This window comes from Lygodium microphyllum, chromosome 24, assembly GCF_053477565.2.
Source record: "Lygodium microphyllum isolate KBCC chromosome 24, Lygodium_microphyllum_v1.1.10, whole genome shotgun sequence".
NCBI lineage: Eukaryota > Viridiplantae > Streptophyta > Polypodiopsida > Schizaeales > Lygodiaceae > Lygodium > Lygodium microphyllum.
The window spans coordinates 83,478,039-83,501,829 of NC_141158.1; the positions used below are offsets into that span (position 1 = coordinate 83,478,039).

Consider the following 23,791-nt stretch of genomic DNA (forward strand, 5'->3'; position numbering starts at 1 on the left):
AAAATCCTAAAGGGCTCATTTACAGAATACACAGCGCTCTTCATGCACACCAAATCTCACTGCAATCTGAGATTTTTGCTCTACCCTGCTTTTGGTGACTCCACAGGCACTGTCCAAAAGAAAGAGTGGAAGAATGGGAGAGCTTCTTACCCGTGGCTTGCTTGCTCAAACCTTGCTTCTTCTCCTTCACTTCAGCCTTCGAAATCAGCCTCTCTCAGTGTTGCGGCTCTAATACCATGTCAAGAATTATGTGGTGGGGGGACTTGCTCAAGATGTTGCACCGAATACACACAGAATGCACAAGGAGAAGCTCACTCAAGAGACAAGAAGAGAGATGGAGGCCAAAACGTTTTCTTGATGGTTTCTTCTTCTTCTTCCACATACTTTACAATGTACACAAAGTATAGATAAGATACAACATAAAGAAAAGTGGCATGCTAAGTCAAACAATGCATAACCGACTACACTAGTCGAGTGGCGCTATAAGTATGCTAACTGTGAATAGGTGTAATAACTTGAATATAATAAGTAATGAGTCAGTGGACACGTGAGAGTCATAATGACCACCGACGCGCTAAGTGTAGATGTGTGGACCCATCTAACCAAGCGATCCATCATCAATGTCCGCATGTGTTGAGCTTGTCATCTCAACATTAAACGTTAGAGGAAAAGGGTGAGGTTAAGAGATTAAGAGATTAAGAGGACTTAGAGGATTTTGAATCTTTAAAATATTTGATTGTGCATTGCATTTAGAATTATGATAATTCAGTTTAAGGGGCTAGTAGCACGAGGAATCGGTGCTAATCTCTATATATCGAAGCATATGTTTAGTGAAAATCATGAAAGGGTTGTTTTTTTCACATCACAAAATGCTGATTTGTTGAATATTGCTTGTGCACTAGGATCATATGCACTATGCATGACACATGGCATGGTATCAGTCCTGGATTCCATAGCAATTGTCTTCCTAGGATATGACTTATATGTTGAGTGTGGAAAGGAGCCTTTGCTGTAGGTTAGTTGTACAATATCCTTGGGAATGTTTGGTGAGGATCTATATATTCCTCGATCATACAAAACAAGAAAAGAGTAGAGTTTGTGCGTTATGTTTTATATGTTGAAGCAACCCATCTTGGGGCCCATCCCCGAGGTGTAGGAGAGTCGTAGTGGAGCCGCGGCAATCAGCCAAGGGGAGCTTCCTTATGTTTGTGTTACGAGGCACTATGCCTATATGTCTCGGATCTCCCTCTAAGGAGAAGGAAGGTAAATGTTGGACTACATATCAATTGAAAACGAATAATTAAGTCTATTTGGTGTTTATTAGTATATTACAGATGCTCCTGGACCGCGAGGCCATGTGGTGGGGTTTTTTGTTTTGTGCGTGAGGTCCAGCTAGTACCATAGCCAGTGCCGGCCCATTTTATGTTCCATTTGTGGTGTGGTTGCTAGGAGCCGACAATAAGTGGTGGTTTTGAATCTAGGGTTTCTAGGGACCGAATATTTGGTGTATGTCCTCTGATAAGAACCGTCAAGCCGAAATACAAAAAGCGGAATGTGCTGAGAGGGCTAGATGGCAGTTGGAGATTTTAAGGTGTTATTTTCCTCAAAGGAGTAGCCGGTTACGCATAAGCGGTAGTGGTTCTAATAACTTAAGTGACATGAGTAGCCCTTTGAGTGTGAGTGGAAGTCTTACTACTTCCTCGCTTCTAGTCAATCAACCCACTCGAAGTGGGGGTGTATTTTTACCTACACAAACTCCTGTTGTCAATTCAGTTGTAGCCATGGCACAACCCACCACAATTCCAGCTAGGGACACCGGATTTACCGGCATTAGGAGCACCTTTTTCCATTTTCCATGGGTTGGCAGAAGAAGATGGAGAAATCCATATTAAGGAGTTTCAAATGCTCATGCTCAACTATCGAATCTAAGACGAAGGACACCTAATGATGTTCTTCAACATGATGTTAAAAGGAAGGGTAGCAATATGGTATCATGGTCTAGAGGCTGGAACCATAACTAGCACTAACCAATTCTTCACAGCCTTCCGTAGAGAGTTCACTCTAAGAGGGGTGGATAGTATTGGTTGCATGTATTGAATGTAGCATGCCAAGAGCCAAATGAGAATTTCTAGGCCTATACCAAGAAGCTAAAGCAAGTTCATCGCAAACTTAATACTTATATTTCCATTCCAATGGCTGCACAGTTACAATATTTCCTATATGGATTAGATTTCAATATCCAGGTGTATCTTAGTAGTGTTGCTTTGGCCAACATTGACACTGCTATCACCCAAGCAGAAGGAGTAGAGTCGTGCTTGTAAGCGGCTTATGTAGCAAGGATAAATTGGAATGGTAATGATTTGGCATTGACCAACAGGAGTCAAGGGAACCCCATGTCAAATGTGAATGGAAGAGGAAGTATCATGCCAAATCCACCTATGTTACCAGCTCCTCCTAGTAGTATGACTATGCCCATGGCTAGTTAGGCGGCCCCACTAAGTGGTGGAGGCCATAAACAAGTGGTTAGGCCGTGATGCCAAGAGGCATATTCCATGGTGGATTCTGTGAGGTTTTACGGTGGATTCCATAAAATTGTATTTATTTGCCGGGGCTTGTACACAAGGTGGATTCCTTGTGCAAAAAGTCGATGGAGATGCCTATCCTTTTCGGGCGTCTCGTTAATTGATTGTGCAAGTGGGTGATTCCATAGCGGGTGATTATGCAAAATACATATTTAAATTAATAGACGTTTATGAGTTTAGAGTGCACACTCGTATTAAATTAAGGTTAGAGTTGAGTTCAAACATATTTATTTATTTTGTAGCTGAAGACAGCTAGGTATTCACTTTTATCGGTTTAATTTTATTATTTTCTAACAATTGTGAATGCTTCAATTGATGTGTAGAGCAGGTGGCAATGGCGCTGGGAAGCACTGGGTGATAGTGTGTATTCAAGTTATTTAGAAGAAATTACTATTTTTGATGGGCGTGTATCTTAGGCGTGGTGCCAATATTTATTTTGACGTGCTTATTTATTAAAACACTTGACATATATTTATTATTTTGTATGCGCATGGACATACGATTTAAATATTCATTATTGGACATTGTATTTGGGCACAACCCAACTCTTGGGGTGTCCAACTACTTTATTCTTTATTTGGACAAAAGAAAATACAAAAGCTAAAGCATGCTAATTGTAAATTTGGACTATTTTTTAGCTTGGAGATGAATAATATATTAAATACATGCTTTGTGGAGCACTCACACAAGGCATGGGGGGAGATTGTACCCCAATTGGTCTTCTTGCTTTATGCCATGCAAGTCTACTCTCTTGGTTTTTGAGAAAAAAGTAGATTTCTTTGTTCTAAGGGACCTTCCGGCACTCGCTATGTACGCATACGACATCCGCTTTGCGCACCAGGTCGATGGGACGATAGACAGACGATCGCGGCTATGAGTCGAGTGTGTCTAATGTCCTTGGCAACGTTAAGGACATGATGAAGCACTACACCGATATGATTTCTGAACAATATAGACAAATAGCTATGGATGTCAATTTTCTTAAGAAGGAGCAGAATTTGATAGGGAGTTGATGCCTTGAAGAGGGTGCCCCCTCAAGATTCAACTGTAAGTGGTGTGGTGGCCAACATTTACCTAGGTATTGTCTGAATGTCAAATGCGATATTTGCGGGAAGTCTTGCCATTTAGCTACTACCTATTGGAGTAAGATCAGTTCTCTCCAACAAGGGAGTAAACTGCCAGGTCCAGTTAACCATCGCGCACAAGGGAATAATCTCCAGAAAGATGAGGGACTAAGACAAATACTGCAACGAGGAAAGGCTATTGTAGAGGAGTTGCCTCATGGCAGTGGAGTTAGTCTTATTGAGGCTGTATGTATCAATGATGCTGAAACTTCTAATCCATGAGCTATAACAAGAGGTCAAAATATTAAAGAAGGTGATAAAGAAACTATAAAACCTGTCAAGGGAAACCTTAAGCAAGAGGCTAGGGGAAATCAAGTTTTGAATCATGATATGGAAGGTGGACCTCTAAGACTTGTTGATAGTAAAGTTGATCCTGAGAAGGATAAGGGATTGCCAAGAAAGAAGGAAAAAGTTAAAAAAGAGGCACCAAATCCGGTCCAAAGACCAAAGGAGAGAATGGTTTGGCGTGAGAAGAGAACTTTGGCTAACTACCAAAACTTTGACCTAGCAACTTCTCTTTGCGAAGTTAAACCAAACGTGAATCTCTTGCAATTGATTAAACTCTCTCCACCCAAAAGTACGCAATGAATTCAAGAAAATCTTGCGTATTGGTTATATCATAAAACCTTTGGGCATCACACGAGTGGGAGAATATTGGTTTGATCATACTGTAGACATCCTTTCCGATGGACTGCTAAGACGTGTCCTGGGTGATACTAAGAGGACAAGTTACAGTTGGTATCAGAGCCGACTAATAACGGAATTACTTTTATTGAGATATATAAAAGTAATTCCGTTATTAGTCGGCTCTGATATATAAAAAAAATATTATCTAGTGGAGGTTCATGAACATACTAAGCTATTGCATCTACTTCTACTAATAATGATGACTCCATTGGTAACATGTTCACATGACCAATTAGAAAATAAGCTTCAATCAACATGTGAAAATGATGTATTGATGGTATAACATTGATAATGAGCTGTGAGAGATCTTGACCATGATGCACTTCACTACCATGCAATGTAGGAAGAAGCAACCCATGAGATGAGTGTCTACCAAAGTTGTGAGCTTCTTCCAAATATACACAGATCTCTCCATGATATCCCATTATCAATAATTGATGGTCCTTTAAATCCAAATGATGTTTCTTATTGTGTATAGGAGGAGGTGATTCATGTGGGATCAAATGATCCTTGAGTAGCAATTGAAGTGGTGCTATTGCAAGCTTTTTAAAAATGAATGCTAGGAAATGGGTTTCCCTTACACATGAATATCTATCACTGTAACCCAAAAAAATAGGCACAAGCCCTTAGTTGAAGGGACTACAAAAGTGCAAATAAAATCTATCCCTACATTAGGCACAAGTCCTTAATTAAAGTACAATAAACTATTGCTGATGGTATCTTGTAAGGTACCCTCATATGCTTAGTATATTGTAAAGTCCCTACACTCAAGCACTTGCATGAAGCCTCGGTTTTCACATTTCAGGTAAAAAGTGCTCTTGACCTAGAGCCAAGAAAGATGAAATTGTAGTTAGGTAGTTGTAGAACAAACACTATTCTAAACACCTTAATAGTAGCTTACATATAGTTTTCAGAGATGGTGGTCAAGTGAAAGCCAAATTTAAAAGCCTAAGACATACCAAAAAAGAGCAGGATAATACAAACTTTACACGGAATTTAAAGCAATTTGATAGAAGAGGAAGACGCCGATTCGACGATTTTAAGTGACCATGGAAGAAGGGAGTGAAAATTTTAACCTTTGCAATGGTTGCAGATTTTTCATAATTTTCCTAACTACCTGATTGAAGTAAGAATGACTTCTTGGCCGTTTTGAGACATGAAGTTGGATGCGTAGGATTTTTCGGATTGTCAATCAAGTGTCGGGATGGGGACAAAGTGGAGGCCGATCATTCGAATAGCCAAAATTTGGCCAAAATTGCAAAGGACATGGGACATGGAAATATTTTGACATCTGGGGGGGGGGGGGGGAGGGGGTTTGCAAACGGCATGATGGGCTCCTGTAAGTTACTCATGAATATATGTATGTAAATAAACCATTTTTATACATTTTTTACATACATATGGGCATAATATAAATGGTTTATTTACATATTTAATAGAAATGGGTTATGTTTTATCCAATAAACTTTTATAGATAAGGATATTTATAAAAAGACCTTGATCATACATGATGTAGAGGATATACATATAGTAACTTCCCCGAGGTGATGAGATGCAGTCTCCCCATCATGTCAATTTGTGGGAAGAGGGATGAAGAAGTTAAAAAGAAGCCACCCAACAAAACTTCTCCATCGAACCTTCAAAATTTTTGCTCCCAATGGCTAGTTGTATTGTAGGAAATGGCTTTCCGAACATAAATTACAGAAATGAGTCTTTCTCTCTCCTCCCTCTCTCTCCTCTTAGTGCCTATTTTTTATGCATCCGTCAATGTGAGAAGGGGGTGGACTGATTTGAGAGATTTTGATTGGGAGATGATGTTGAGACATGATGGAGCATAGATCAATGTTTGGAGGAGCATTAACAACTATTAATAAGTGTCAATAGCCTTCCAAATACAAGATGTGTGTGAAATTAAGTGTTGTTTAATGAGTAAGTGATAAATTTCATCGTTTTATGATAAATCTTAGTTGCAAATGGTTGGAATTGGTTGTTCTTGATTGTCAACGTTTAATTTATGAGAAATATTAAGAAAATCAACAAGAATCTGTCGTTTGTTAATTTTTCTATAAACATGCAAAACCCATAAATCGTGATTTTAAGGTAAATCATGGATTTTTGGGGTTTTGATGTGTTAATGGTGTTCGCATGGGATAAAAATGAGAGATAAAAATAATTTTCAGCAAGTGTAATCAAGTCACATTAAAAAATCAAGAATGATAAATAAATAGAAAAAATAGAGAAAAATGGAAAAAATAGGTTTTTTTCACTTTAAAAATAGAAAAAATAATATATATATATATCCATGGATGTATGGTATGATCAAAGCATAAGGCTTAGCCTTAGTTTAGCTTTATCTTTATGTTAAGGTGAGTATATGACTTTTTTATAATGAAAAAATACATCAAAATGCTCTCTAAACCTACTGCCAAATGCACAACTTTAAATGGTAGGGAGAGGAGGGGATAATAAGTGTTAACTAAATGCTAAAGCTATTTTTTTCTGATGCACTTTGCATATAGGATACATGTGTTTTGAGAATTAAAGGGTTTAGTAGTACGAGTGTGCTCATTGCTGCTGACCCTATGCAACACGCAATAATTACATTTAGAATGAAAGCATGAAAAGAAATGTTTTCACACTGTTACAATGCTACTTTAAATGAATAAAAATGGTTGAGAACTATGAATCATTCATAGTTGCATTGCATTCAACGCATGGTATCATCCTGAATGCATGGAAATTGTCTTTATAAACATTGACCCACGCTGAGAGTGAGGTATCCTCAACCGTAGGGTTAGTGGTTCATTTCCTTTGGGAAGTGTGTAGTGAGGATTATATTTTAAATTCTGGAATTATTGATTAAAAGAGAGGATTAAGTATCATACATGCTTATATATATTCACATGGTGCATCTCGAGGGCCAATCCCTGAGGCGTAGGAAAGTTATATTGGGACAAAGACAATTAGTCAAGGGGTGCTCTCTATGTCTGTTTTACGTGGTATACAACACCAATATGTATAGGGGCTCCTTGTGAGAAGGGCAGGGGGAGGGGGGGGATTTGGAGGTGGCACGTGTGTGCCCTCGCCCCGTCAAATTCATCACCACCTCATGGTGATTGTCTGCTTGCTGTCTTCGTCAACTTTGTCATGGTCACCTTCTTCCTCATCATCGTTGTCACCATGCCGTCTCCCCCATCACTTGTTTGGCGATGACAAGGGGGATATTTAAAAGTTTTTCAATTATATTCAATTATTAAGGGAGGGGGGATTCCTACACGGGGTGGGGGATATTACAAAAAAAAGAATTATCTATATTTTGTGCAACAAAATGGCATCGAATCGCCCATTGTCAGTGATTCAAACATCCATGACTTACCAAGATAAATCTTTCAAAATTTTGATTGACTATAGAAGCACTCATTCATTCATTTCACTAAATTGTGCAAGAAAGTTAGGGATAGACATTGCATGGGGCATCCAAGCTTTTAGTAAGATTAAAAAATGTGATAGAAGTTATTTCTACATAAGAGTCTAGTGAGTTCAAATTTAACCTGAGAGGCAATCCTACCAATAAGAGGTTTAGGGTTATGAACTTGGGAGCTTATGAGTATCTATTAAGAATGGTTGGCCAATCCCTAATGATGTGTACATTTGTTGTGGAAAGGGCAACCTTACATTCCAAAACTTGAAAGGAGAGCAAGTGAATACCTAAGGCAAGGGTGGAAAGTCTAGGATACACTTAGAAAACACTTTCTATAATATTAAAGGATTAAGAAGGGCCTACTTATCTACTTAATTAAGCTTAATAACATTGACTATCATAATGAAGGAAAAGAATAATCCTCGTGACTAAAGTAATATGCAAATGTACCTCTAGAGGAACTAATAGAACACCCACCCTATAAAGGAAGGTTGATTGAGATTAAGCAAGTACCAAGAGCTACTCTAATAGATAAGAGACTATACCAAATTTCCATTTTGGAAGCTATCGAGTTGAAGGAGTCACTAAAGAAAGGTTTAGATCAAGCATACATCAAACCAAGAAGTTCAACTTGGGGAGCCCTAGTCCTGGTTTAGAAGAAGGAAGATGAAACCCTCTACCTTTGCATTAACTATCGTGGGTTGAACTAGATGATATTCAAGAATGTATCCAATTCCAAGGATTGATGAGCTCCTTCACTAACGTAAAGGTGAAAAATTCTTCCCCAAGATTGATCTATGATTAGGTTACTACTAAATAAGAATTAAGGAAGAAGACATTCCCAAAACTATTTTCAACACAAGATATGGTCAATGTGAGTTTATTGTAATGTCTTTTGGATTGACTAATGTCTTAACCACTTTCAATATATTAATGCAAGATACCTATCGTCCCTATCTTGATTATTTTGTACTTATCTTCTTTGAAGACATCCTAACATACTCTAAGAAAGATGAATACCATTAACCACAAACAATGAGGACACATAAGCCCTATGCTAAGAAGAAGATATGTGCATTCTTCAAGTGGAAAATTGAGTATCTTGGGTTCATAGTATCTAAGGAAGAAATTGCGATGGATCTTGACAAGGTCAAATATGTTCAAGAATGGACACCTCTAACAATAGTTAAAGAGGTCTGAAGCTTTTTGGGGTTTACCAAATGGTACAAGGTTTTTATCAAGGACTATGCCTTGATTTGCTACACCTCTCATTGATTTGCTCAAGAATCAAGAATTAAGTTGCTATTGTGTGAAATCCTATTGAAAAGTCTAGCTTTGAGTGACTCAAGCATAGCTTAATGACAACATCTATCCTAAAGCTATCCAACCTAAAGAGTCTGAGGTTGTAAAACAGATGTAAACTATCTTGTGTTGGAATGTGTGCTTATGCAAGAAGATCATCCACTAGTGTACTCTTTAAGAAAATTAAAAACTTGTGCAAAGAATTATGCTATGCATGCTCTAGAACTACTAGTAATAATTCATACTCTCAAGCTATGGAGACACTACTTACTTGGAAATAAGTTTTCTCTAGTTTCACTCACCACAATGCCTCAATTGGATCTTTATGCAACAAAATCTAAATATGAGGTGACATTGTTGGATGAGGTTTTGAAATAATATTATTTTGAGATCAAGTATATGATAGGAAAAGAGAATATAATATCAAATTTCATAAGCCATAAAGACTTTCTCAATGCTTTTATCTTAGATGAACCCTCTAAAGAAGAATCTCTAAGTACCATGGTGTTAATGCCTACAATCCTATCTTACAAATGGACAAATAAGAAGCCATTAAAGACACAACTGAAATTGCAGGGTATCTCGAACTGCTGTTTACAACCTTGCGGCTCTAAAACGGGGCCTGAAACGGCCTCAGATGCCCAAAACTACTTTGGGAAGATTGACTTGCATGCCTTGTCTCCATATCACTTCATTAAGGCCCAAGTATGTTCTCTCGGATGGAGAGTGTCAATCTTCCCAAAATATGTTGAGTGTACTTAGGCTTTAATGGAGTGATATGGAGACAAGGCATGCAAGTCAGGATTGCTCACTATAGCTTTCTTGCCATTATGGGGATCTAGTAAAGAGAAGCACACTCTACTTGAGGCTACTTGTGGATACAGAGCAATTAATTATTTACCATGTTCCCACAATCATACTAAAGAGAAGAACAACCCAATTGAGGCTACTTATGGGAATACAATAATCAATTTCTACTAGGAAAAAGTTGTATGCCAAGGTCCATATGGAGTGGCTATTTGAAATTCTTATGTAGGAATGGATCTAGCTCCCATCTAGGTCCAACTAGGAGGTTATATATTTGATTACATGCCTTTTGAATTTTTTGCCATACAATTGGCTTTAGAAACAACTTGGCATAGAGAGTGGCTATTAAATGAGAGCTCCAGGTTGTGTTTCATGGGGGTGTATGGAGAAGCATGAGGTTCATGCTTGTTGGAGTATGGCTCTAGCCATCCTACAGTTGATTTTGCAAGACTAAAGATTGACACAAACATGGACAATATTCATACAAAAACATGCCAAAAAATCCTCAACTATTCAAGTACATTAGCTTGCAATTGGGAACTAGACATCCAAGACATCTAATTTTTGCACTCTTTCAATAGCATGAGTGTTGCTCATGTAGTTCTTTCTCCTTAGGTCACATCTCCTTGTAGTTAGCTTATAGTGTGCATAGTAGTTATCTAGTACATTGTCCAAATCATCTTGTTTTGATTATATTATACACTTATTTTTAATATTGCATGCTTCCTCTACCAATAATTAGTAGTCATCTTGTAAAGTTGTTCCCAACATGTCATGGTTTCTATGTCCTAAAATTTTGGAATGAAGGGGAGGATAGGGGGCTTAGGAGGCTGATAGAAATTGTGAATTGAGAGTGTTGCTCTATTGGAGAGTAGGATTCTTATCTAGGTATTGATCCAAGTTCAACCAGAATGTCATCTTGCTAACTATAGCCCTTTTTTTTTTTGGCTATGCAATGGTTTTAAAAATAGCTCTGATAGTTAAAGAAGAGTTCTAGGTCATGTTCATTGGGGCTAGATGGATAAGCATGAGGTTCAGGCTTGTTGACGTATGGCTTTGACTATCCTATTGTTGATTTTGGAAGATTGAAGATGGACCCAAATATGGATAGTACTATACAAAAGCCTCTGTTAGAAACTCTTAACTATTTGGGAGGATTTGCTTTTGTCATTAGGAACTAGGCATCCAAGATGTCTAACTATCACATAATTTCATCAGCATAAGTGTTTCTCTTGCAGTTATTTCTCCTCAGTTCATATCTCCTTGGTACTCAATCAGCTTAAACTAGGCATGATGCTTGTTTATATACATCCTCCAAATCATCCCATGTTGATTATATGTTTTTGTTGGTATTACACATTTTCTCTACCAATGTGTCCACCGTTAATTTCCAACCATCCTGAAAAGTTATTTTTGGTATGTAATCTAACTTTTTATGTCCTAAATTTCAGAATCAGAAGGGGGGTAAGGGGGCTCTGAAAACTGGTAGAATTTAGACAATGAGTTTTGCGAGAGCGTTATCTTTTGGAGGAGTATAATTCCTATCTAGGAATCAATGCATGTGAAATATTGGTTCATCAAATTGGATAGCTTCATGTGTGAGAACTTAGGATACCCAATTTAGACACACTTCAAAGCTTTGATCATCTTAAAGTAGCCACAAGAACTAGTCTCTTGTGTAGAAAGGACTACCATGTGGAGGTAATTGTATGGTCAAGCTGAATTATGGGTGTACATTGGCAACCTATAACATCATGGCTATTATTGGACTCTAGGAGCACCATATTATATTAATATGGATAAGGGGGTATGTTTTCACTCTAGAAGTTGGTTCTCCTAAACTCTTGCAAGGAGATAAAGGAAAAATTCTTAAGTTTCTATTATGGAAAGGAGACTTTATGTTGAAAATGACATGAATTATGATGATAGAAAGTCTATGCAATTAGTTGACATTAATGGTCTATGCAATCTGTTGACCTTTTAAAATTTTTAGAAAGGAGATCCTTATGAAATGGTCTATAATACTGGAATTTGGACATGTAGGAGTTTTAGTAGATTCACTGGTCATGCTTGGTGGGCCACAAATAAAGACTCTAATTCTTATTATAACATAGAGCTCAAGAGTCTAGACATTGTATACACCACTTGGCTTGATCATGTATGAAAAGGAAGTTATCATATATGATAGGGATAAAGAGGGTAACATGACAAAACCACATGGCTTGATCATGATCCTCTTAAGTAAGAGAAGCTCTCATGTATGACTAGCTTCAGATGGATAGATTGATTGCAAGTGTTGCTTTGTGAGTAGTTAATCCATATTGCATTAATTGGCACTAGGCCATGTGGCCATTGAGAAGGAGGATCTAAATGCAAATTGGAATGTTTGATCTTTATGGATGTAGAACTAAAAGTACCAATACCTGCACGATGATCACTGAAATTTCTACTATCATTGATATCATGTACATTGATATTCCCCCTTAATCTAGTAGTGTTGTATGGTTCAAGTGAATCTCTAGCACTCATATCATGGCCAACAGTACTATCGTGTAATGACACCATTGAAGATGAAAAAGAGACCAGTCTTGGAAAGGTAAAGCTCAAAATTTTTCTCTCAAACTTTTTTTTTTGCTACTATTGGAGCAACACTCATCTCATGGTACAAAAATTTAGGATATGAGTCATGGTGATTTGTTGTTTCTAACCTATCGAGATATCTAGTCTCCTCCTTACCTGTTGAATCAAAAACTACCACATCAGTGAGGCATGGAGTTTCCTTTAGTAAAGAAGCATCCTTACATGCCCTTCTTGACATAATTGTGATGGTCTTGTAGTAATCCTGCATGCTAGATGCCATGATTGTGCTTCTAGAAGGACCCAACACTACTCCATCTTTAGTCATCTCCTTTTGGGGATATGATCCCAAACTAATTACTACTTTTTGGTCATTAAAGTGACACCTTAGTGATCCTATAAGGAAATAATTATTGCCAGTCTCTCCATTAGCTTTTGTGAGAGTTGGTATAACATAAGCATATCAATTCTTGGCTATGCTCCTGATATCAGAAGGTACTGCACCAAATAAGAGCTGAAGGAGGGCATTGAAGGGTGTAGTGATTTAGGACTCTACAATGGTGACCTGATTTATGAGGAGAATGATCTCAATGCTCAATTGCTTTTGAGCTATTGTTGCTCGCACAATGAGGACTACTCCACTAGTCCTACAATTCAAGTACTTGGACTTGATTTTGTAGCAACATTTGAAGCTTCATTGCGATTCCAACACTTCGTAAGTGTAGGAATTTTTTGTATTCACTAGGTTTACATTTTCCAAGAATTGTTATGCTTGTCATGCTTTGAGTGGTGACAATTACCATGCTTATTAGTAAATGAAGCTTTGGATTTGGTTGATTGTAACAACTATAGGGAGAAATTTCTCTCTTGATCCATGGGATAGAGTTGATTTAATTTATGGTAATAAATTAGAAATTGGTTTAGTGGATCTTATTTATGCCTTAGGTTATATGGATGATTTGCAAAGTCATATATAGGTGCATGCAAGGACCTTGATAGGAGCTTAGTCTCAGAGGTGTAGAAATTTTGTATATGTTTTGCATGTTTATTTATGGTAGCAGATGTAGGGTATCTAAATGGAGAGAAAAAAGGGATGTCTTCCAAGTTAAGAGAGCAATCTATGGGCTCAAAATAGTGGAATGATCTCATATGTAGTAAGGACTAGCAGTGTTGTTGCTACTTATTAAAAAAATTGGGTGTTAGTAATAAAGGTGTTTTGGATTACCAAAGATGTCAAAGCAAATGAAAGGTTCCTATAGGTGTTGTTGTAGACCTTACATAGCCATCTTAGATGTTGATATTATAATTTAAAGTATGTTGTTTTCATTACATGTTTCAGTTTGCTTTTGCTACCATCATGTTGATATTATGAGCTAAACTATTTGTGCTATCAGGAGCCTATGACTTTTTGTGTGGCTTCTCCCATTTGGTTGGTAAAGTGTTGTAATTTAATTGTTTATTCAATTAATGATTATTGTTATTACTTGCAAGTCAGGCAATTATCAACGTTCTCTATAAGGAAGGTTGGTTTGATGAATTAGAAAAGGTGATGGAGCAGTTTGAAGAAGTGATGATCCCAATAAAGCTAAAGTAATACCAAAAGGGGTGCCAATTTTAGGGCCAATCGTGTGTGCATTGTCCAAGATCAGTAGGTAAATTTGTATTTTCAGATTTGCATTTATTGTTTGCTGCTCTAATTAAGTTGTAATCAGGGACTTACCACCCGTCAGGACATGTATTTTTGAAACCTCACTTAGCATGTGGATTAATTTCTAATCACATGATTAAGTAAATGTTGCACATGTGAGGTGTAACTAGGGTTAAAGTAAATTTACGAGCCCGGGACCCAAAGAAATCACGAGATGTCAAATGAAAAAGTTGCTATAAGTTATGCCATACAGCTACTTGGTGGTATATGGTGCCAGTTGTTGGCCTAGGTCATCCATTTGGTCATAAGTGTTAGTTGGTGACACTAGAGAAGTAGCGTTTAATGGTACCTAATGCTAATGTGATGGTCAAAGATGATGCAGAGACACTCGAGAATGGAAGTTGCCTAGCTAATTTAATTATTGGCCAATCAGGTTATTTTTTAGGGCACTAAAATAATTATTAGATTAATTTTTAGTATTTAAAGATTAAAAATTAATATTTAATTATAAAAAATGCTAGAAAAACAATTTCGAAAGGTTGCCACTTGTCAAAAATGCCCATGCAAGACTGAAAAACGTCTTTAGAGGCTGGAGAGAAGCATTTCTATAAATTCAGTTTGCAAGGGAGAGGAAGGAAAGGCTGCTGGTTTGATTTGCAGCCATTGGAGGACCTTTTAAGGCAGTCAGGGGCAAAAGAAGACCAATCAACAGTAGGAGACATCATCTACAAGCCATTGAGGCATGGTAACAGCAATAAATGATGGATTTTCTTTAGTTCTTTGAATCTACATGCTGTTATGGCAGGGCAGCAGGAGCACTTGACTGATTTTCAATCATTCTTCGCAACAAACCTCTGAATTTTCTCTATGTATAGCTTTCCCTCTCATCTTTGAGCCATTTCACAGTCTTGCTCTAAAGATCTCAGCATTGGGACCCTTAGAGGCTGAGAAATTGCAAATTTCTCTGCTGTAAACCCTAATTTACAACAGAAATTAGAGTTTAGCAACAACCTTGGGAAGCATGCTAGAAATTGGAAGCTCCAAGACTTGGATTCAATAAGGTTGAAGGTGAATTTCAATTGAATTCAGGTCGAGGACTAGAAATCCATTGAATTCGGGGCATTTCCATCATCCATGAAATGGGCGAAGGCTGATTAAGTGCTCGAATTAAGGGGCAAAATAGATTGAAGACTTGCTGGTCACTGTGGACAGCAAGGGGAGTTAGAATACCAAAAGGGATTGGGAGAATCCCATTGTAAATCAACTTCTTATTCAATAAAGCTAAAGAAATACCGAAAGGGGTGCCAATTTTGGGGCCAATCAGGTGTGCATTGTCCAAGGGGTAAATTTGTATTTTCAGATTTGCAATGGAAGGAAGGCTGGTTTCATGGTTCCATTGCCAGGATACCATCAAATCCTTTGAACTGGTGGACCCATGGTACTTGATTGCAACTTGGGAGTATTACATTATTGCTGAAATTGTTCTCAGCAGTGAATTACAGCAAGCATGTCTTCACATGGTGATACGGGATCAAGTGGAGAGGATGCATCACTCCTTGGTCAATCACATGGTGAAGGGAAAAATGCAATGATTGATGTTGGGTATGGTTCTCAGCATGGATAACATGCTGAAAATGTGGGAAATGACCCAAATGTTGGCACTTCAATGCATTAAGAGGCTGATGACTAGCAAGGGGCTGAAGAATTTGATGATAGCTTCAAGGATCGAATGCGTATAGCAGTAAATCTTTTTGCTAAATTGGCAAAGGATCCCCAGTTTACTTGATTCTTGAATGCCCCAAAGAAGGACATCAAAGGCAAAGAGAAGAAGACACCTTCTATAGCTTCAGGACAATGACAATAACCAAAGCAAATGCCTAAGCCTTCTTTATAAGAGCCCAAAATGCTTGATGAGCGCAAATAGTTGGTATTCGTGGGGCAGCAAGTGCAAATGCATGGCCAACTTGGTAGTGCCAATCCATGGGAACATGGGCAGCAAGGCGATTATGCACATGCAAGTATGGGATAGCAAGGATACTTTGGTGGTGGTACAATTTTTCATGCTATGGTTGGACATGCACCACATATGGGAATGTATGGCACAAATCCCTATGGTATGTAGCAGCCAATGCATGGCTCACAACACCCAATGTATCCGGGTAATGCAAGTGGAATGCCTAATCCATGTATGGCAACATAAGTATGATGCTTAGGGCACAAAGCGGGCAATATGGATATGTATCGGCACCCCCAGGGATTGTTGGAGCACAAGGATTTGGTGTTGGTCATGTAGGTGCTTCATATAGTGCTGGTTTTCATGCAAATACATCTAATGCACCCTTTTTGCAGTGGCCCATTTATGATAACTTGACTCCCATAGGACCATCGAAGGACTATGATGAAGGTGGCAAAAGTGTGAAGTTTGAGCCTTTCAGTGGTGCACAAGATAAGCTCAAATCACTTGTTTTTATTCAGTAGTTTGATGTAGCCTATTCTGGAGGAAACTTCATAGAGGCATCTAAGATACATAAGGCAGCAACATTTTTTATGGAAAATGCATTGGAGTGGTGGTCTACACTCCTTATTTAAGGGAAGTCACCTACCACTTGGGTTGAGTTTAAGCAAATGTTTGCTTCAAATTGGTTGACAAGTACCTTTGAAGTAGACATTATGACAACTTGGAATCAATTGAATTCCAAAGATAGCAAGAACTTGGATCAGTATAATAAGAAGTTTTGGGATGCATTGTTGCCAGTTACTTCTTATCACACACTACCCCTCCATGAGCAGGTGGAGAAGTATATTTGTGGTTTGCCAAAGGAATCAATGATTTTTGCATTAAGTCCACTTTTTTCAACATGTCTCAGCTTATAAAAAGTGCTACTACAGCCGACACATTGCTGCGTGGAAGGATGCAGGATTCCATTGATGATGATGCCAAGTCACATGTCAAAGAGGCAAAGATTGAGAAAAAGGGTAAATCTGAAAATAAAGCTGAAAATTGGGGCATATCTGAAAAATAGGGTTGGAAAGAGGAACACATCGTAGAGAAAGAGTGGAAAAAGTGATGCACTGTCACGTAAACCTCAGTTGTCGACTGTCAATATGATTTATCACATTGAGGTGGATACCATGAAAGAGCAATATGTTGTTGATTTTAACTTTGCTAATGTTTATGATTAGCTTTGCAATGGCCAAAGCCATGGACACTTTGTGTAAGAGATACATTTCTGATGATGCATGGACGACTGTGTCATAAAGTAGTTAAGGCCTAGAGTTATCACTGAAAGTCATGCTTCTTCGTATGCAAGACACTGAGGTATTGATGTCACAATCAAGGTAGTGGAGCATTTCTTTTATTGGCCAACTTTGAGGCATGATGTAGAACAGTTTGGTAAGACATGCATTGTATACCAGAAGGTAAAGCATGATAGGCAAAAGATGTCGGGTTTGTTGCAGCCCTTGCCTATTCCATATAGGCCTTCGCAGAGCATTGCAATGGACTTTATTTTTGAGCTTCGTAAGACACCTACAAGGAACGATGGGATATGGACTATTATTTGCAGGTTTAGCAAACAAGCCCATTTCATTTGGGTGAGAGGAAGAAAGTAAAGGCTGACCATATGCTGGAGGAAGTTTCTATATGTATATCCTTTACATCACATGCATTCAAGGCCTATTTATAAATATCCTTATCAGTGAATTTTTTCTAAATAAAACATCATCCTTTTCAATTCAATCTGTAAATAACCCCTTTATATTACATCCTTCTGTATATTAAAAATGTATAAAATTAGTATTTTAAAAATGCCTTATTTTGAACCCACGTGATGCACACATATATTCATGAGTAACTTACTTGAGACCATATGGCACGATCGTTTTTGCAGTACATCTTTAAGTAACATGGTATGCCAGAGTCGATCATTAGTGATCGAGACCCCTGGATGACCAATTTATTTTGGAACGGCTTGTTAGAGAATATGGGTACCACGCTGAAATCCTCATCATCCTTCCATGCGCAAACAGATGGTCAGTCTCAGGAAGCAAACTCCACAATGTTAGATCTTTTGAGGTGCTATGTTTTAGACCACAAGACACAGTGGGAGCAGTATTTTCCCTTGGTTGAGTTTGCTTACAACAACACAGTGCATAGTTCTACGGGCAAAGCTCTGTTTGAGGTGGTAGACGGTGGTAAGAAAGTACCCCCTATTTTTCACACAAAAGATATGATCTTTGAGTTTGATCGTTATATGGAAAACTTAGATATATCCTATGCAAAGATAAAATATGCACTTTAGAGATTGCAAGAAAAGCAAAAGAGGGCAACTGATCACCACAGAAGTGCTTTGTAGTTTGTAGAGGGTGATTATGTATTGCTATGTTTGAAAAGGCAAGGTTGAAAAAGATGAAAGGAAGAGAAAGACTATATCCAAAGTTGAGTATGAGATATTATGGGCTCTTCCAGGTGACTGAAATCACCTCCACATTGGCTGATACACAATGCCTTTCATGTGAACTTGCTTAGACCTTTTCATGGAGATGTGCCAGAGGATGTCTCTGCTAAAATTCAGTTTGAGGTTGAGGAGCTAGATGAGATTTTGGTACCTGAGAAGATTTTGGTACACAAGGAAAGAAAGGTCAAAGGTAAAGTTTCCAAGAGGTACTTGGTGAAGTTTCAAAATTATTCACCAATAGATGCCAAATGGATGGAAGAGGATGACTTGGCAGACCATCCTCAGTTGTTGTAGCTTTACCTAGATGCCTTTCAGTAAGAGTTGACTTTAGTTTGGGCTTTGTCAGGTTTAGCAGAGCAAGGGTTTGGAGTATTGCCCGATGCTCAAGGGGGAGGTAGCACTTCCACTCCTCCAGTTATGGATAGCTCTCGTATGTAGTGGATCTTGGATGTATTCAGCATACATTCAAGGTACTGTAGCTGAACAATATGTTTTCCAGAAGGTCACTATTCAGTGTACTAGTCACTATGTTTGGCATGCAGATTGGTATGGTTTTCACTACAACTTTGAAATTGTACATTTGCATCCATTATGATCGGGGTGTAATCAGTTATGCTTTGTATGGCATTGGTTATGCTTGGTGTAGCATCAGTTAATGATAATCAAGGGATGATTATCGAATGTTGATTTTCAGTGCATGAGCATTAATATTCAATGGTATTCAGCTGAGTTTTTGATCAGCTTGAGAGCTGTTTATGGTCACTTTTTTGATTAGTTGTACATCAGCTTTTGCACTGATTGCTGGTTGGTTTTTGCAATGAGTTTGTGATCAGTTTGGGGGTCATATTTGTAGCAGTTTGCGATCAGTTCTCAGATTAGAAAGTGATCAGTTTATGATTAGATTATGCTCAATTTTCAATGGTTTATATCTAGTTCCATGGACAACAGCATATGTTATAATGCCATTGATGTTTTAGCCATGGTTTATGCTTGGTTATGCTATGCTATGGTTTGGTTTTGCTAGATGAGTTGAGCTAATGAGAAATGGACATATCACATGATAATTTGGCAATGTTTTTGAGATTCTTTGTGAGTCTTATGCTATGTTATGTTGACTGGTAATTTTCAGCATATGTTGGGCATATGGAATGGTTGAACAACAGTGCGCAATGTTGTGTTGACTATGATGCTCTATGGAAATTCCAATGTAGTACTTTGCTTTTGATGCATTTGGTAGTGCAATCGAGGATGATTACAAGGATTTCAAGAGGGAGGGCTATCGTGAGGACATGTATTTTTGAAATCTTACTTAATATGTGGATTAATTTTAATCACATGATTAAGTAAATGTTGCACATGTGAGGCGTAACTCGAGTTAAAGTAAATTTACGAGCTCGGGACCTGAAGAAATCACGGGATGTCAAAGGAAAAAGTTGTTATAAGTTATGCTGCATAGCTACTTGGTGGTATCTGGTGCCAGTTGTTGGCCTAAGTCATCCATTTGACTATAAGTGTCAATTGATGACACTAGAGAAGTGGCATTGAATGGTACCTAATGCTAATCTGATGGTCAAAGATGGCACAGAAATACTCGGGAATGGAAGTTGCCTAGCCAATTTCATTATTGTCCAGTCTGATTATTTTTCAAGGCACCAAAATAATTATTAGATTAATTTTTAAAATTTAAAAACTAAAAATTGATATTTAATTATGAAAAATGTTGAAAAAACCATTTGGAAAGGCTGCCACTTGTAAAAAAAATGCCCATGCAAGACTGAAAAATGTCTTTAGAGGTTGGAGAGAGGCATTTTTATAAATTCAGCCTGCAAGAGAGAGGGAGGGGATGTTGTTGGTTTGATTTGTAGCCCTTGCAAGACCTTTTGAGGTAGGCAAGGGCAACAGAAGACCAATCAACAACAGGTGATAGCATCTACAGGTTGATGGGACGGGGCAATAGTAATAACTAATTGATTTTCTTCAGTTCTTTACATCTACAAGCTATTGTGACACGGCAACAACTGCATTTGACTGATTTTCAGTCATTCTTCGTGACAAAACTCTAAATTTTCTCTCTCTACAGCTTTCTCTCTCATCTCCCAGCCATTTCGCAGCCTTGCTCTGAAGATCTCATCATTTGGACTCTTGGAGGCTGAGAAATTGTACATTTCTATGTTGTAAACCCTAATTTACAGTAGAAATTAGGGTTTAGCAGTAGCCTCGAGAAGCATGCCAGAAATTGCAAGCTCCAAGACTTGGATTCAATAAGGCTGAAGGTGAATAAGGTCTCACCCAAAGTACGTGACCATCTTGATTGGTATGTTTTTTGCATATGCATAAGCTATCTTCCTATTATGCTTGTGGATTACCTGGAGAATTTGTAGTTCATATCATATGCATGTATTTTTTATGTTCGCCAGTGCATTGTAACAATTCACTTTGATTCTATGCCTAAAAACAATGATTTGTCATGTACCCCATCCTTGGAAGCTTCTTATCTTTGTGGTTTAGTGATCATGGAGAGAGTTGTGGTAATGCTACTAGTTTGTGAAGGTGGACTTATGAGTGAGGGGTGCAGCCATTATACAGATCAATATGACTTTTGAAGCTAAGATGAGCTTGGATCTACTAAATGCAAGGATTATCATAGTTCCAATACATGCTTTCATGTGGATATATGCAAGTTCAAGAATCACAAGAGGAACTATTTTTTCCAATGTGAATTGTACATATCATGAGTGTGAAACCACAACTATATGACACATTTTCTCGTTGGTACTAAGTTGGTAAGTGTGAAACAAGCGTCTTATAATTATCAGATTAAAGATACCCGTGTTCATGGAGTTGCTTATTTTGGCAAGAGTGAAAAGGTGCAAGGCACCATTAAAGACTCTCCCTCACAATTTAATGGTGAAAGACCCAATTGTAATGTTTGATAATTCAAGACAAGTGCATATTGAAGTATTGGTTATCCTTTATGGAAAAAATAGGCATGAAAAAGTGTATATGGATTTCAACTTGTACTTAAGTTTACAAAGGTTCTATATGAGATATTGGGTGTAAATTATTGGTTACATGTGATCAAATGGGGTAAAGCAACTTGATGTTTCAAACATTTATAGAGATGAAGAATTGATTGTATTGACTAGAATTCTATTTCAATGTACTCACTTTGTAGAGCTAATCATTATAGCTTAAAAATTGAGCTTTGTATGCCTTATTTGGAGTGACAGTCTAAAAGAAATTGTAGATTTTGTGATAGGGGTCAACTTATGCTGGCCAGAACATATCAATGATGTCAAGGAAAGTATCAGTGACATGCTTCAGGGATTGTCTAGCCTTTGAGAGTTCATGTATTATGTTGTGCTACACCCAAGGAATGTATGAGTAGTATATGAGATGTTTGAAGCTCAAGTTTAGCTCATAGAATGGACATGCAACAACAAATGTGTTGGGGGATTCTTACGCATAAGGAACTTTTAATCATTCCCTACATAGAAAGAAAAAAGGGAATTTCCTATTAATTTTCTAGTTAAGAATACATGGGGAAAGTAAATGATTGGGAAAATTGAACATTTCCTAGTTAGAGAAATTTCTTACATAGAGAAAATTCCCTATGTAGAAAATTTTTTACATAGAAAAATTTCCCTATGTGAAAAATTTTTAATGTGATTTCCTAGTTTCTTTAACTAGAAAATATTCAAATTTCCCTATCATTTACTTTTTTTACTTATGTGTATTTTTATCTAGACAATTGATAGGGAATTCCTTTTTTTTTTTCCTATGTCGGGAAAGGTAGCAAGTTTGGTTCAACCTAAAAGAGCTTGAGAGAAATCCTTCTCAAATCTTTAGAAGAAGGAAATTATAAGTCCTCCTCAAATTTGTCAAAATATAGTTACACATTTCGAATTTATGTTTAAAACACCGTCTCAATCGAGGAATGGATACTTCCTGCTCTCAAATGATAGTGAAAAGGATATACTTCCCGAGAGAGAGAGAGATTCCCCTTTGCATTTTCCCGGTGGGCCGCGTGTGCACCTGTGACCTCATCTCGCTTGCTGGAAAAGGCGGCGCTTCTCGTGTTGCTTTTGCTTTTGGGAGACGCCTTATCACTCGGTTTCCGCGTCACCACGAAATGCATTCCCGTATTGGTAAATATATATATACAAGACGCATCTTGCAGAGTGCAGTCACAGTGCAGGTGAAGACGACACAGAGCAAACGTCTCAATATCATCATCATATAACACACAGACAGATATACAGACGCACAAGAAGCTGAAGAAGCGGCGGCACTTGCAGCAAAGACGAAGCAGATCAGCGACGTACCACACGTCAGTGTTGAGAAGAAAAAAGAATCAGAACAAGGACAATAATTAACATTCTTCCAGTACATGGCAGGCGCACTACCTCACGAATATGGTAGCAGCAGCAAGACGTATATGAGTGGTACTCTGACACGAAGCCACACGGTCAGCCCTTCCTTCAGCACGGCACCGGCCATTATAATGAACAGCTCTAGCACCGATCATCCAAGTCGAAAGGCAGCTGGTCCTGCATCGACGCTGCAAGCTGTATGTACTACTCAAGGCCATATAATTGAGCAGCAGCGGCGCCAGCAGCCGCACGACAATATTCAAGTGGCGACGACGTTGTACTGCTTATGCTCCCCTACGACGCACCCGGGCTCGTTCCGGTGCCATTATCACCGCAACAATTAGTCATGTACCACCCACTAGTGATTTTTGTAATAAGATCAATATCATCTTCATGAACACGAACATCGTTTCACTGTACTAAACGTACTGTCATCGTCGCAATGCGGGAAATTAAGGGCGTTTTAATTTGTGCGTCAATTGTCCTCTTGTAAGTCTTGAAGCATATAATTCGTGCAAGACTATAATTATTGTCTGTCGGACAAAAGCAATATACGCGGCTTCTTTAATTATAATCCCCAGCATGCTATCCTTTTTCCGCTCGTTCAGAATCGTTTGATATAAGCATGCAAACGCATTCTTATCTCTACTGGACTTGGGCTCTCTTGGAGTATCCTATCTACTCTTTGGCATCTTCTCGTCTACCACAGCTCTCGGTCCTACGAGTCTTAGTAATCCTAGTAACTCTGTTGCATTTACTTTGTGGGTCCTATCATTTCAACTGTTAATCAGCCCATCGCGGAAGACTCTTTGG

The 23,791-nt window shown here is 38.1% G+C and overlaps 1 protein-coding gene across 1 annotated transcript; it reads left to right on the forward strand.

The window, feature by feature from the left end:
- Positions 1-22,809: 22,809 nt before the first annotated feature.
- Positions 22,810-23,360, forward strand: LOC148015303 (uncharacterized). Its single transcript, XM_087664914.1, has one exon. The coding sequence runs from the start codon at positions 22,996-22,998 to the stop codon at positions 23,320-23,322; it is 327 nt and encodes a 108-aa protein (XP_087521040.1). The 5' UTR covers positions 22,810-22,995; the 3' UTR covers positions 23,323-23,360.
- Positions 23,361-23,791: the final 431 nt, after the last annotated feature.

Excerpts from the sequence above, each read along its gene's own strand:
- LOC148015303 (XM_087664914.1), top strand. The coding sequence starts at position 22,996 with ATGGCAGGCGCACTACCTCACGAATATGGTAGCAGCAGCAAGACGTAT.